General features: G+C 39.9%; 1 protein-coding gene across 2 annotated transcripts; it reads right to left on the minus strand.

The window, feature by feature from the left end:
• Positions 1-864: 864 nt before the first annotated feature.
• Positions 865-12416, minus strand: si:ch211-149e23.4. Of its 2 annotated transcripts, none has more exons than XM_041995866.1 (14): positions 12296-12416; positions 9605-9934; positions 9171-9479; positions 6612-6893; positions 6364-6517; positions 5319-5488; positions 4936-5217; positions 4495-4788; positions 4123-4407; positions 3860-4022; positions 2730-2890; positions 2529-2604; positions 1389-1416; positions 865-1305 (listed from the first exon to the last, which is right to left on the minus strand). In XM_041995866.1, exons 1-14 carry the CDS (start codon positions 12360-12362, stop codon positions 1162-1164), a joined length of 2745 nt encoding a protein of 914 aa, XP_041851800.1. In that variant the 5' UTR covers positions 12363-12416; the 3' UTR covers positions 865-1161. The 2 variants fall into 2 exon arrangements, with proteins under 2 accessions (XP_041851800.1, XP_041851798.1); XM_041995864.1 differs by having other exon boundaries at positions 865-1308.
• Between the last annotated feature and the right edge of the window lie 227 nt (positions 12417-12643).

Raw genomic sequence — 12643 nt, forward strand, 5'->3', positions numbered from 1 at the left:
TCACATTCACAAAGTTCCTGCTGCTCCAGTCCACACAGTTTCTCTCCAGCTCTCTTTATTCCTCATCTTGTCCTTCCCTGTTACATCCAACCACCACAGTGTCTTCAGAGCATTTCTGCTGGTGGCATAAGTCAGAGATGTATTTAAAATCAAAAGTGTACTAGGGATGGTGACAGGAATGCCCCCTAAGGGGCTCCTATGTCACCAACCACATCAGACAGGATGTTCCCCATCTGAACAAACTGGTTCGTCTCTAGATTGTCTCTGATCCAGGATACAGTGGACGTGTTAAGCCCCCATATTAATTCTGATATGAACAGCTTATAATGTTTTATATATGTATTTCTGAGACACGTACATGTATCGGCTACAACATTAAGACCACCCATCTTCCTGAGTGTCTCCTCATACCACCAAAAGCTTTTGTCAGTCTTTTAGCTTTGCTAAAATATTCACATAGGTGGAAATGGTCAAGGAAACATCAAAGATAGTTTCCATTAGAAAATTGCACCATCACAACATGAGCAGTGTTACTCCAGCTGAAAGATGAGCGAGTACTGTTGTGGCTGATCAGGGTGTACTGTAGTAGAATTTACTCAGTTGCATGTGTAGTTATTTACCACAAGAGGGTGCAATACTGCAACAGTCTCATTAGGCAGATTCACACAGGTTCAGTCTGCAGCTTCATCGTAGAGTTTATTGTGCAAGTATTTATGTATAGCATGACTCCTGTTGACCCAGCAGGTGGCCCACACTAATTTAGATTATTAAAAATACCATAGTAGTCTGCAGCAATAGTTGAGACAGCTGTCAAATGTGCATGAGTTTTTACAAACAGGAAAACTACAGGAATATGATATTTGAAAAGCTTTATTGAAAAATACAAAACAGAAAACATAAAATCCTGAAAAATACAATGTGTGTAAACCAAGATGAAAAATTCAAGTAAGACAGAGAGTGCAAATTATATGCTTTAAAAACCATTAATGCCAATCTGCTAAAAAAAAAAAAAAAAAAGCTCAGTACATAGTCAGTTGACTTCAATTGCTACAAAATTCAGTCAAATTTTAAACAGTGCTGCAGTTTCAGTAAGCCTTCATAGCCGGTCTGCGCAATGGAAGCTGAAGGTAAAATAGGAAACCATGCAAAGCATCTTTCTCTTCACACTGTACTCTTGACATCAATGACGATGGAATAATTGATGTGATCATACTCTTTACTGTCCTCAGTTGCTGCTGCTGACTTGTTCACCTCAGAGGAGCCTGGATCCTGCATCAAAGCTGTCAAGGCCGAAACAGACTCCCTCTGCTGAATTATAGAGTGCAGCAAAAGGGTTAAAATATATAAAACATTATCAATCTAAAATATACATTTAAGGTGATACGTACCTTGTACTGTGCCCTGTTGTTTCTTTTGCTGCAACACAAGTAGAAAAAGGAAGCTTGAATTAAAATTTTTTGTCTTTTTTAAATACATTTTTTAGGGGAGTGATGGCCTAATGGTTACATTGGGTCACGTCCCCAGAGTGCCACTAGATGGCAGTGTAAGATAATCGCTCGCCGAATCGATTCAGTCTAGTTGATATGTGACAGGAATAGCAATCAATAGCCGTGGTGACCCAAGTCCTCATCATTGATCTTGAGTAACCGCTCACTTTGTATATTATGAACTCAGTGACATCAACCCAGTGATGACCTGCTGCTGTCATAGTGTGCCCAGCAGTGGAGGGGAGGGTGAGGGGGCTATATGTTAGTCCCAAAATAGCTCTCCTCTTGGGGAGTCATGTTTTCTTGTTGTTCACGGGTGACTGACCTTCCCAAATTAGCTTGACAGGACCCTCCCACCACAGCAAGGCCCAGCAAGGAAGAGACTATTCCAATCAATGACACCTTGATCAAATATTCTGGCCAGAGCATCATGCTTATTGAAACAAGATGCAAACAGCTTTATTCACAGGCTGCAGTGGAAACTTATGCAGACAGAAACCATTAATAGCACTAGGATTATGACAAATGTCTCCCATCAGTTGTAAAAGATGTGACCCACTGATTTTTTTTCCAGGAGAAACAGCATGAAGACATTCCTGTGTGGATTTTTTCAAGCGATGAATGGCATCTCGAATTTCATTATATTAATAACTTCCGAACATGTGGACTTTCTGATTTCTTTACCTTGGCTTCTGCAATGTGGCCGTGATGATAATGGGCCAGCGATCAGCAGTCTTCTGCAGAAACTGCCAGAAGTAACACAGCTAAAAGCCAAAGCAGGAAGCTGGAAAATAAATCTGTTTTTGTGCACTGACGAACAAGTTCTACCTGTCTACAAACGAGCTGCGGTGGCAGAGGCACCTGTCTGCTTCAGCCACAGTACTTCCTGTTTGTGAATAACTACACTAGTGTGAGAGGATGGTTGGTGAGTTGGTTAACGATCCACACATCCTGTTTGTCTTGTATTTTATTGTACTGGTACCGTTGGCCTCATTTACCCATCAGCACATCACCTGGTGATATAACACCTGTGGAACTCACCAGCACACACACAGGAAGATGATGAGCAAGAGAAGGATGGCAAAGGCTGATGGGATGCAGATCATGGTTACCAGCACTGCAACACACACAACATAAAGCCACAGATATCTATCAAAAATGTCAACAAAGCAAAAACTGAAACAAGCACGTCTCAGCTGATTGCATCAGAAGTTTTGAAATGAACAAGCTGAAGACACTCACTAAGCTGTTCGTCCTCTCTTGTGAACTCCACTTGAATGTTGACCGTGGCCGTGTGGTGATAGAAAGAAGCCCAACAGGTGTACAGGGCTTTATCCTGCCCTGAAAGCTCAGGCTGGATGATCATTGCAGCCCCATTCATTTGAACAATTGAGCCATCACTCCTGAAACACAAGTTTAGGTTCAACATTGGTTGAGTACAACTGTTCCCCTGTATTGGGGGTTCATGAAGAATAACTTTAGGCAGCAAATTCCAGAATATAAAACGTTTTGTTACCAGGCTTTATAAGAAACTAAGAAAACCATTTCCGTCCTGTCACTAATTTACCACAATTCTGCTCCATGACATCAGTGTTGAGGAAACAAGCAAGTTAATATTTTCAGTGTGTTGATTCTTAATTGAGTTTTGGGAGGAATAATAAATTTTGTGCTGTACACTGTTCGCACTTTCTAAATGGGATTTAGCAATTTTCAAAGCCTTAGTTTTGTGTAAAATGGAAAACATGTCTTACATCAGATAAAACATCTGTTTTCAACTCAGAGGACGGATTCACAGATGTAAAATTAACCGATGACAATGGTACAAAGACATTAGGATCAGCAAACTTTAAGATGTATTTTTGTGTTGTTTTTTATGAAAAATAGCCCATTTTGACTAAATTAGCCATATGTTTACCAAAATTTGGGACAGGAGCATATTTTTCACAAAACAAAAATGAGGGCAAAAGCTTGGGCATACCCATTCACCCTCACTCTGTAAAAACATTTGACTGGTGCTGCATGTTCTTTTCTTTGCATGATAAAGGTTTAACTTGTATTTGTGAATGAAGCTGCAATGCCTGTCTGTTCTCTAACAATGGTTTTAGGGTGTTCCTAAGTCCATGCAATGATTTCCACAACTGAATCTTGTCTGGTTTTACCACAGAGCTGCCTGAGGGGGTCTGAAGATCACATTAAATTTAAAAGTAAACATCTGCTGTGGTTTTCAAAATAATATTTCTCCATTTTTCAGTTTCTAATTTGACGTTTCTCTGTACTGTTTTCAGTGGAAACAGGCTATAGATGGTTTGCAAATCATTAGTCTGTTTTTATTCACATTTCAGACAAAAGCCCAACTTCTCAGGATACACCACCTTCTGCAGTCGATGCTGTACTCTGGCACGTTGCCTTCAACTCTGAGCAGTATTTTCTGGTTGTGATGATTCTCGTGGACAGACAGTCTGTATATTACAGGCTGGTCACTGTAGCGACTGTGCAGAGGAGTTGTATGGTTCAGGACTCCCAAAGAAGAAATGTCTGCAGAACATATTGGTTCAATTCTAATTTTGCTCTGAATTTTTTAATTTCTTCCTGTTTTTATGTGAATTTCTATATGTGTTGTCTCATTTCCACTCACAGTATTTGGGGATGTGAACTGTCTTCTTCTCTGTGATCCCATGTTCGAACTGGTGCACACAGGTCAGGTCTTGTCCTTCATGTAGGGCGAGGGGAAACTGATAAGTCAGCCTGGCATTTATTATGTGTCCTTCATATTTGGTGTTCAGGGATGTTTCACCCCTGGTATTTTCAGGAAGGACCCAGGCAAGGTTCGTCCCGACACCCTCCCCTCTATAGTCACACACTGCCATCCAGAGAGAAGAGTCTTGCAGTTTCACTAGAGACACACTCAGTTGAGCGGCTTCTGAAAAAGAAAAGAGGGGTGACAGGAAGAGGGTGAGTAGGTGCGTGTGTCAAGGGAAGAAATATTTCTAAGAAAAAGATAACATACTGTGCACAGGAATATAAACTGTTAGTTTTTCAGGTGTCTCCAGACTTAGATGCTTCACCATGCAAGTTAAATTCTGACCGGCATACAGAGAGGACGGGAAATGCACAGAGCTCTGTGCTGATACCAAACCATCAACCTGGACTTCAGTTTCTGTCAGAGAACTGATGCTGTTGTTTGCAGCATGCCAGCTTATAGCAGCAGCAGAAGCAACACTGACCGCAGAGCAGTGCACCGTTGTGTACTTGTGACCATCTTTCCACTCTGAGCTGACACTGATTGTGATGTTGGGGCGAGCTGCAGGGGAAGAAGTGGTTAAACAACAGGAATGAGGGTTTGTTTTTTTTTTTTCTGAGTGAAAAACTAAATCTATGGTGCGCATACATGGCCAAATGTGTCCTCTACTGAGACAAACTTATCCATCAGATGATTTGTTGTACGTACCACAAAGAGGGAGTGTTACGCTTCTGTTCTCTGGTTCCTCAAATGCAGAGTGATTTATCACACACTCTGCGGTGAGCTCCCAAGGCAAGCAGGCAGGGAGGAGTAAAACTCCCCTGACAGAGTGGCTCTCACTAGAAGTAGTGGAATTGAACCAAAAGTCTGCAGAAACACCCTCTGGTAGAAGCCAGGACACGTTGGCTGCAGGAACAGCATCGGCTGCAACACACTCAATCACCCTGTGTCCGTCCTCAACTCGCAAATCAACTCGGATTGTGGGAGGAACTGATCGGAAGGGTGAGGAGAGAAGGTTCACCGTCAAACTTTTATGGTAAAACGATGAAGAAATTTAAAGTAGACTCAATGTGTAACAAAGTTTAACCTACCGAGCTGTTGAGCTTGAGGTTTCACTGTGACGTTAAGCCGCAGCGTTGTGTTGAGGTGGTGGTAAGAGAAGTCACATTCATACAGACCAGCATGCTGATGCGCCACAGAACCCTGAAACATGAGGCTCGAAGCAACCAGCTCCACACCCTCAGGCAGGGGTCCATCATCTCTATGTGGCAAATACACAATGAGAAATTAGTGTTTCTGGCTTGATACTTAAAGAATTTGACAAAAAAAAAAAAAAACATAAATAAATAAAACATGAGATTTTGTTTCAGTTCCTCTTTGTTTTGGTGGAAGATGTTTCGCCTTGTGAGCCTCAATCAGTTCATTCTGCATTTTCTTTTTCTCTTTTTTACACATTTTTATGTCATGTTGAGTGTAATATATTCGTCAAAAAGACACAAAAACACTAAATGAACAAACTTAAAAATTGATTTCCCCGATGGCATTTTATAAATAAATATTGTAATACTATAACTATTGTCATTTATTTTACCTGTTATAACCCGGTAAGAGAAAACATATTGTGACAGCTTAGGTAAACATAAAAATAATCTTGATTAAGTGTCTGAATCTGGTTCCTGCTGTCTTTCACTTGTGGTTTTGTTCCACCAAATGTTGTTACCACATCCTCCACAGGATGTGTATTTTTTCAGTATATATGTACATGAGAAAACAGGGGTACTGATACTTTTTGTCCCTATATATATTTGTTTTTCTAAATGTTTTGGTATGAAACAGGAGAATCATAAAGAAGAAAAAAAAATTAAGCTGAACTCTCCAGTCAACCATATGGGCTGAGGTGGTTCAGAAATTTAATGTAATTGAAGAAAGTTTGTCTAAATAGCAGAAAATAATCTCGTGACTTGCAGTGTTTTCATGTTTCCATGCATCTCTGTAACATATGATTCCCTGCTTGGCATGTCAGATTCTTTGTTGAGTCTGCTTTCATGTTGTCACTCTTATCGCTGTTTTAGCTGAGACCTCCTTTACGACAAGTAAAACTGACAGAGTGCTCCATCATCACCTAATTTTTCTTACTTTTTGCAGATAGCTTTGTAGCGTGGCACATTCCCCATGACCTTGAGGTTGATAACTGCTTCACTCAGTCCTTCTTGCAGCTCTAAATATTTAGTTCCCTGAAAGCCATCACTGCTGATCCCCACCTTTGAGTGGATTTGAACTCCAGACAAATCTGCAAAGAAAAGAAGATATTTCTGCTTCTTGTGACTTTTATCTCTTGAGGATCAGTGTTTTTTTTTTTTTTTTGAAAACTGAGATATACTCACAAAACACTGGCAGCGTTACAACCCTGGATTCCACTTGAGTGAATTTTGGATGATTAAACATACAGGTGATGTTTTGCCCCTCGTAGTCCGTTGCACTTAGATGCACTGAGAGTATTTGTACGTCTGTGTCTTTGACATTTTCTCTCTGTAGCTCCTCAGTCATTTTCAAAGCCAAAGACATGTCTGTTTCAGGTCTCCCACCGGATGAAATGCAAGAGACCACCCAGAAATCATTTCCTCCTTGCTGTATCATCTCTGCTTTAATGGTCACATTTGGCCTTGCTAAGAAGCAGGAAGAAAGGCAAGAGGAGTTATTCTTTCACAAGCTCCTAATGTTTTTTCCCTGCAAATTAAAAAGGCAGATAGCAAGTAGAGGCTCAGGGTGTTTTTGTTAAATAGGAAGCTGAGGCCGGATGAACTAAATGTTAGCTAAACATGGGCCAAAGGGGGCTTCTGCTTGGGTTTTGGAGAGTGCTGACTTAGGTTTATCACCTGTCCCATCTGTTGGCTGAGCTACAACTGAGAGCAGATGTCTGGACCAGCTGCTGTCCAACCACAGCTGGGAGAACCACAGACTTTAATACCAGGAATCATCAGAGATCAGAGTCTATTTACAAATGCATAAAAGTTGTGCTGCCATGCAACAGCCAAGTATCCCTAATGAGTAAAAGCAGTGAGCAAACACTTCCTAATAGCTGAGGTGTTAGGGAGTAAATTCCATCTGTTAACACCTAAAGTTTTGTGTGATTTAACCACAGCAGCTAGAAAATGACGAAGCAGCAGTACTTCAGTGGAGTATAAATTCATTGCCACATTCACATTATGCATTTCAGGGTTCCACTCTCTCTGCATTCACTTTGAATGGAGTGACTTCTTGTGTTGCAAAATTGAATTCTGAGTCTTTGCTTTGTGAGGATAGCTGGCAGTGGACAGCTAAGAAAAGTTCAACTTTCACCTGACAAATTATATCTGACCTTCCAAGCATCATGTCTGCTTACAGTCAAGCATTAAAACATCCTGCCTTAATGTCACATTAACTAAAAACAATCATTCTCCACACTGAACGCCTATCCCAGACATGTGGGATATCCTTGCACAGATTTGCAAAACAACTGTCTTCGCTGAACAAGGAAGCGAGGCGCTGTGTGCAGGACTTACAGGATCTGTGTAGTGTGTGCATTGTGTGTGAAAGTCTGAGCTTGATTGCATACAGTATCTTAAACTGGCATTGTGCTCGCTCTAATCTGTTAAAGTGGAAGCCAAAAAAGAAGTCTTGACATTCAATATACAGGGTGCATGCCTCACAGCTATTGTGAACCATGTAGAAGCTGTTACGTGGACTGGTGAAGTTAATCTCTGACCTAGAAGTTTAGTATGGCCTTAGCCTGTTTGCAGCTCTGGTTGAGGGGACTATTAATGACAGGAAAAAAAAAAAAAAAATCCTATGTAGTCAAGCAGCATTGTGATGGAAAAAGACCTTTGCATAAAAGCCAGAGAAGGGATATTAGAGTCAACCCTCATCTTTTTTTTCTTCTAAAATAGAGGTCTGTGAGTTGCTTAAAGGAAACCAATAAAGTTTCACTTCCTGTTTTGGTCCAGTTTGCATGGTTTGTGTTGTAGTGTGACGCCCATTGGTTTCCTAATGTTGAATGTTGCACAGTTAAAGTATATTAGCTATTATAGCAGACCTCCTAAATATTATTATTATTAATATTATTGTCATGTAAGTAGACTCTTGCATGATATGGACTCTTTCAGTCACTTGAGTCTAGTCAGAAAATGAGGGAAGCAGCTATGTCAAATATTTTGTGTCCAGTCAGTAGTTAGAATTTGAGTTTTAAACTACTTATATTCTCTATTTGGTTGCTTTTCTGGTGTTTCTTTGCATTGTCAGAGGCTTTTTAAATAAATAGAGTGATGAAAAACAAAGAAATAACCTAAGAAACTCCTAAAAGGCTTAGTCAAGGTTATTAGTAACAATTGGGTCAATTTATAACTCCACATGGACTCATATTTTATTTTTATCAATTTAATATAAATTTTATGAATAATGTTACCCCATTGTTTATTTTTGTTATTCAAGTAATTATTAAATGTAGTAATTGTGCTAGTAGTAAAGATTATTTGAATCTTTGCACCAAACTGCATCAAAAAAGCGGAAAATAGTCAACAGGTCAACAGGTGTGCATGCATTTTCTCTGAACATGCAGATGCACACTTGCACATTTCCACATTCTGGCTGAAAATAGCCAACAAAATTGGATACTGCACTAAATTATCTTTCTTTTTTTAGTTACTGGGTTGCTGCTGCTTTTTGTTCCCTTTGCTCAATTTCACTGAAGCACTGCATTCCCACATGAATGCACCGCACTGTGCAGTGTGATTTATGGTCTGTCAGTGTGTATGTGGAGCAGAGTGAGAAGGAGCAGTAAGAGAAGGTTATAGTGTTGTAAGATGCTGAGTCATGGTGCTTGATTGCAAACCTCTCACTGGTGATGCAACACCTCCCTGCAACTGAGGCACAAACACTGGATCTCTGATAAATGAACATGAGCTTACCGTATGTTTCCACCCTCACAGTGGTGAGTTTGGGGTTTGGGAGGGTCATGTGTTGGACCACACAGGTCACGCTGTCCTCATCCTGCAGGTGGGTGGGGAAGTGGAGGATGCTGCTCAGGGTGGATGTACCGTTTGAGTGTATAGTTTCAGTCACATCTACATTGAAGGTGTTATCTGATGGAGGAAGGCCGCCAATCAACCAGCTGATCTGAGGTGCAGGCCGTCCTCCGATGGCAGAGCATGACACAGACTGGTAATGAGTAGCATCTATGGTCTTTTCATTCACCTGGATCTGAACATCAGGCTGAGCTGAGAATGAATTCACATATTACAGTAATTTAGTACAATCAGAGTTTAGATTTAAAAATGTAAAACTTTAAGTGGCAAAACCTCATCCAGTTGAGTGACTGAAGAATGTACATCTGTAAACTTACCTAGAACAGTGACAAATACACTGCCACTGAAATACTCTTCCTCTGATTCAAACTCACAGAGGTACTCTCCCTCTGCCTCCACACTGTTCACCCTCATCTGAACTGTGAGGTTGGTGGGAGATTCTGGATTTGAGAAGTCATTGCGGCCGAAGGGTTTTCCATTTGAAAATCCAGCTAGTCGCTTGAAAGTACTTTTAGCATTAAGCTGGCGTTTCCACTCAGCACCCAGGATCTGACTCTCACCCAGATATGTACAGCTCAGGTACACCGTCTCCCCTAGGACTGCTGTGACGTTGTGAGAGATCACATGAGTCTGCTCTGCACCTGAACCTGAAACACAGAGCAGCACAACGCTTAGTAATAATGGGAAGTCAGACGTTCATGTAACTAGTCTTGAAACTGCAGACACTAGCAAATAGGAACTGTCTTGAGGGGGGAAGATGTGATTGTCTTGCTACAAAGATGACAGATGAAAGATGCTCATTGTTGTGCCTGTAAAAGAAATTTGGAACATCCCTGTCGCTCAACAATAGTGAAACTGTGATAGATGAGGCAGACAAACTGCAGCAATGGGGTTCTTAGTCATTTTTATCACGGTTAGAAGTTGCCAAGACTAATCAATAAAAAAGAGACTAGCAGAGCCTTGAGCTAAATGTTAATATGTTGATGCTTTAGAGGAAATATTTGCAAGAATTTTGCTGTTAACACTTTACTTGTTAACAAAACAAAAAGTTAAGGTGAACAACAGAGTGCAACAAAAGAAAATTTAGCCTAAAATTAAAATAAGAAAAAACAAAGAAAAGTAGATATAGCAAATAAATAAATAAATAAATAAATAAATAAAAAAAAAAAAGAAAGAAAATATTGTTTTAGTACTTTGGAGGAAGAAAGCATCAGGAAAAAAGATGGAAACTCCAAAAACAAAAATTTAAGTGGAAAGGGGATAAGAAAATGTAAATATTCTTTGCATGTAAACAAATTAAAAAAATGTTAAGCAACATTTTTTGTTTTATTTTAATTTTTATTATGGCACTTCTACTAGCAAATTTGCAAATTGCAGCAAACTGAATATCAAACATGTCAACTCAAAAAACAACACATGTGGCTTCTTCTGGAGCCAGAACATTTGTTATTTGAGTCAAGGTTGATTGCACCCAGTGCATCATAGCAACAGCACCAATGGACAGCTTTTGTGTATGTCTGAGGTTTTGAAACATTTTAACTGCGTGTCAGTTCATGCAAAGTCAACCAATGTTAATTTCCCCTCAAGTTGCAAAAAGGCTGAAAAAAAAAAACCAAAAAAAAAACAAGAACAATAATAAAAGACTTGAAGTTAAAATTGCAGCTGTCTAAACTTAAAGGTATGAAGACAAGTGTTGGACTTAGTTGTACATAATGATATTTGATAAATATGGCTTGGTCTTTTCAGTGTATATTAAACCCAAGTCTCCACTATGTTAATTAAAACACTCAGAAGTTATGCCTAAGTCCATACAAAGACAGCAGCCACCTCTTCCCCTCACATGGTATGGAAATCAGCAACAGTTTAGGGAATTTGTGAGAGGAAAGGGCATTTAATAGAAAATGACAGGTTTTGCCACTTGCAGAAAGGACAGTGTGTAACCCTTTCTGCAGTGCATACCAAGTACCCTTCACTGCTTTCTCTGCAGACTTCATCAAGGTGCACTTGAGGACATAGTTTGTTTTATCATCCAGTTCAAGCAAAGAACTTCCTATCAGCTTTATATACATGATAAGTGCACTGATGATAACTTGATGCTGCACTATGTCATTGTAAACCAAAATATTCAGCCAGCTGCTGTAAGCCTAAATAAATAAATAAAGCTGTTTGCATCAAGCACTGTTACAACTGAAATGCTGTGGGTCTCACCATATATCACAGCAAATGGAAACAATGTGGAGAACTTCCAAGGCCTTTTAAGAGGAGAGAAATAAATATGCTGTATCACTTCAATTATGCCTACTGGGTTCATAAGTCATTTGCTCTTGCAGGTTATTGCCTAAATAAATGTCAGCCAAGAATGGAAAAGGAATGCCTTAGAGCTACAAACTAAGTAATAAATAGAAAAAAAGGTGGGAAAAAAGTATGCATTCATCCAGTGCACCCATTTCCCAAATCCCAGGGGCTTCTTTTTGCACCAAACAGCAACAATTCAACAATGACGTATAGCAAATCATCTGCAGGGTGGAGATGAGGTAAACAGCTAAGACTCAACTTAAGGAGGCAGAGTTCTTTCTCATACTTAAACTTAAAGTCCCTGTGTATCTGCAGAATCAAAGCCTAAAATCAGTAGGGTCTCTGAATATGTGAAGCCTGTCAAGGGTTTTTCCCTTGCACAGAAAAAAATCTTAACAACCCTCATATATTAGTTTTAAAAGGCTATAAATAAATTGCTGTGGTTTTAGGGGGCACAGCTGATCAATAATAATAAACTGTCTGCCAGAGTGACAATACCAACATGCCATCAGTAATATATTACAGAAATAGTTACAGAGTTAACTATTTGGCTTTACTGCCTGTGTGCATTTATAATTTGACTAATCTGGTAGGAAGACTGCAGCAGCACTGTGAAGTGGAAATGCCACAGGTTAAATAAGACCTTAAGGTCCAGTAAAATAAGCCCATAAATAGCTGATAGTCACAGATGGGTTGTAACCCTGCAGACTTACCCTCAGTTTCCAAGCAATGAGCAACATTTAGGACAAGACCCAAAACCAACAGCCGTGAGCATCCCATGATGTGTCATAAAGTGACACAGAGGTGGATGCACCAACTCTATGTAAGGCACAGAGGTTTTTAAAGTGTGTGTGTTTTCTGTGGTTCATGGTTATAGGTACACACCCTGTACAGCTGACACTGACGTGTGCATGTTTGTTACCTCTTATACACCCACATACTGTATGTGCACATGACCACACATGTACACAAGCACACACACAACTACTGTGCATAAAACCACTTTTCCCTTCTGTTCTCTGAAACAGGCTTTTCTTTTTTTCTTTTTTTTGTTGTACTTT

The sequence above is a fragment of the Melanotaenia boesemani genome, chromosome 9, assembly GCF_017639745.1.
Source record: "Melanotaenia boesemani isolate fMelBoe1 chromosome 9, fMelBoe1.pri, whole genome shotgun sequence".
Taxonomy (NCBI): Eukaryota; Metazoa; Chordata; class Actinopteri; order Atheriniformes; family Melanotaeniidae; genus Melanotaenia; species Melanotaenia boesemani.